Source organism: Cariama cristata, unplaced genomic scaffold, assembly GCF_000690535.1.
Source record: "Cariama cristata isolate BGI_N322 unplaced genomic scaffold, ASM69053v1 scaffold21986, whole genome shotgun sequence".
In the NCBI taxonomy this organism is placed as follows: Eukaryota; Metazoa; Chordata; class Aves; order Cariamiformes; family Cariamidae; genus Cariama; species Cariama cristata.
Genome location: NW_009621838.1, coordinates 4,645 through 7,047, shown reverse-complemented (window position 1 = coordinate 7,047; position 2,403 = coordinate 4,645). Strand labels below are relative to the sequence as shown.

Genomic DNA, 2,403 nt, shown 5'->3' with positions numbered 1-2,403 from the left:
AAAGGGCTGGGTGGCCAGGTCCGGCCCCACACCCTTCCTGCCCCTGCAGCAGGGTGGCACAGGGGACAGCGGGACACGGGATAAGGTCGGGTTCAGGAGGAGGTGGCCGGGCTGGGGCACAACAGAGGGTTTGCCATGGCCATGTCCGGGAAGGGCCATGGTAGGCATTGGGCATCACCCCCTGCCTGTGGCTCCCAGGGGACCAAGCTGGGACATATCTGTCCGTCTGTCCCTGCCGAGTGCTCACAGTGTCCGGAGCCTTGCTTCACCCAGAGCAGGGCACTGACAGCATTGCTCCCGGCCTGTGGGTCCTACGTCTGCCCCAGCCCACGGGTGCCGTGGGTGCCATTCCCATCCTGGTCTCAGTGGCAGCCCTGATGTGTGTGTTTCCCCACCCTGCTGCTGGTGACCCCGCGCTCTTGTGCCCCCCAGGGAGGCCCTCCAGGTCACACTCAACGATGTCACTGTCTGTGCGCCCGCAGCGCCGAGTCCTCATCACCAAGATCAATAGGAGCCAGTCCTTCGCCGGAGTGAACTCGACAGCCGACCGGCCCTTCAGGTAGGAGATGGGTGCTCGTGCTGCCTGCTGCGACAGACGGGGACAGGCTTGGGCATGGTAGGGGGACCGGCTGCGCATCCCCACCCGCTGCCTGGCATCTCCTGCAGGGACCTTTGTGGTACCCAGGGGATGTTGCACAGGGGGGCTGCAGGGAGCATCGAGGCCAGATGAGAGACACAGCCCATCATCCCAAACCTCCACTGTGCCCTGTCTGAGGCTGGGTGAGGACCCTGCAGCCCCATGGCTGCTGCCACCATAGCATGGAGGTGTAGCTCACCCTCGTGCTTCAGCCAGCGCTCAAGGGCTTCCCTGTGACCATCTCATCATGTTTAATGGGTCCGGTGAAGAAGCTGGTGTGGCTTTGAGGCTTTGTGTCTCGACCGCCTTGACATCCTGCAGCAGCTGGTTTCGGGGTTTGGGTGCCGATGTGAATCAAGGTTTTCTCCCGGTGATTTCAAACCTGTTGCTGAAAGGTTTTATTGGCTGCCCATCAGCTACGTTGGGAGGAGCAGCCATTCCCTACTCATCCTCTCCGGCCGCTGGCGGTGTTATGGTCCCATCATACCCTTCCTCCTCCTCTCTGCTGAACCTCACATCGGTGAGAACCACCCCCTGCGCTGCTCATCCCTGCCATCCCTCCTCCGCACCGTCCCTAGCTCCTGGCTACCCTCTCGCAGGTGGTTCTTGGGACATGGGCATGCCACGGGTTTGGGCTGCAGGACTATGGCATTTTAATGTTTTTAATCCCTTTTCCTAGCACCCAGCCAGGCTCCTTACCTCCCAGTGCACCCACCAGTGCTGGGGCAGAGACATCTCTCAGCCAAATGGCTGGGGAAAGCAATGCCAAGCCGCCTTGCTGGGCTATGGGCACCTTCGCTGGGTGGGCAGAAGCACAGGTAGAGCCTCCCCATGCCTGGGAGCAGACCTCCAGCCCTGCTCGGCTCTTGTCCCCAGGTCCTGTCCAGCCTCTGGGCCAAGTGACACTTATCAGGACACCGGCATGTCACTGGATCTGAGGGTGCCAGAGGGGCTCGCTTGGGGAGAGGGAAGAGGGAGGACTTTTGGATGCCCGCAGCCAAGGCTGGTTGGGAGATGCTTCTGGGAGAAGCCTCCAGGGGCCCTGGAGGACAGGAATGAGGAGGGATGGTGGGAATCAAGCACTTACTCATCACTCCAGCTTGGGAGGAGACCAAGACATTCATTTCCCCGCACCAATGATTTGGGGAAGTCTTTTGGCCACTCCCGCAAAGAGCGGCACAGGATGGGAGGTCCGGCCCGGGGCTGGGAACCGTGGAGCCCACCGTGTCTCCTGGGTGCCAATGGCACCACAATGCGTTGGAAGGAGGAAGAGAAGAGCTGGTTTGAGCGGGGCGTTGCTTGCTGGACTGGGGAGCGACTGTGTGGCACAAGGCAGGAAGGGTGGTGTTTGGGTCTCAGGCGCTGGGTTGGACCCTTCGGGTCGGCCAGGGGAGGTCCCTGAGGTGGCTGTGGGACAGATGGAGGCAACAGGCAGCCAGCAGCTCCTTATGGTGGGTTTGGTGACATCTGGAGAAGCATAGCATCAGTGAGGGTGTCCCTGCCCCATGTCGCTGCGCTGTGTGATGGGGTGACAGGGCTGCCTGTCCCCGGGATGCTCCCATGCTGCCACCCACTGGGATCCTTGCCTGCCCCTGGGAACTCACGGTGGCAGGCCAGCAAGCCCATGGTGGTATGTGTCACCCTGCCACAGGCGCCCAGACCACAAGGAGCATCTCCATGCCCCTGGCAACCTGAGGTGCTGGGGATGAAGCGGAGCATGGCCCTTTCAGAGGGTGGCCAGGGCTGGCGATGTCCCCATGGGCACT

The 2,403-nt window shown here is 61.9% G+C and overlaps 1 protein-coding gene across 1 annotated transcript in view; it reads left to right on the top strand.

Annotated features, from left to right (window-relative positions):
• Positions 1 to 438: 438 nt before the first annotated feature.
• Positions 439 to 2,403, top strand: part of LOC104163213 (protein FAM65A-like) — a gene marked incomplete at its 3' end in the record, with an annotated part of 5,484 nt that continues 3,519 nt past the window's right edge. The window contains exon 1 of the mRNA XM_009702133.1: positions 439 to 559. Coding sequence (XP_009700435.1) covers positions 459 to 559 — 101 coding nt within the window. The remainder of the gene's footprint in view (positions 560 to 2,403) is intronic.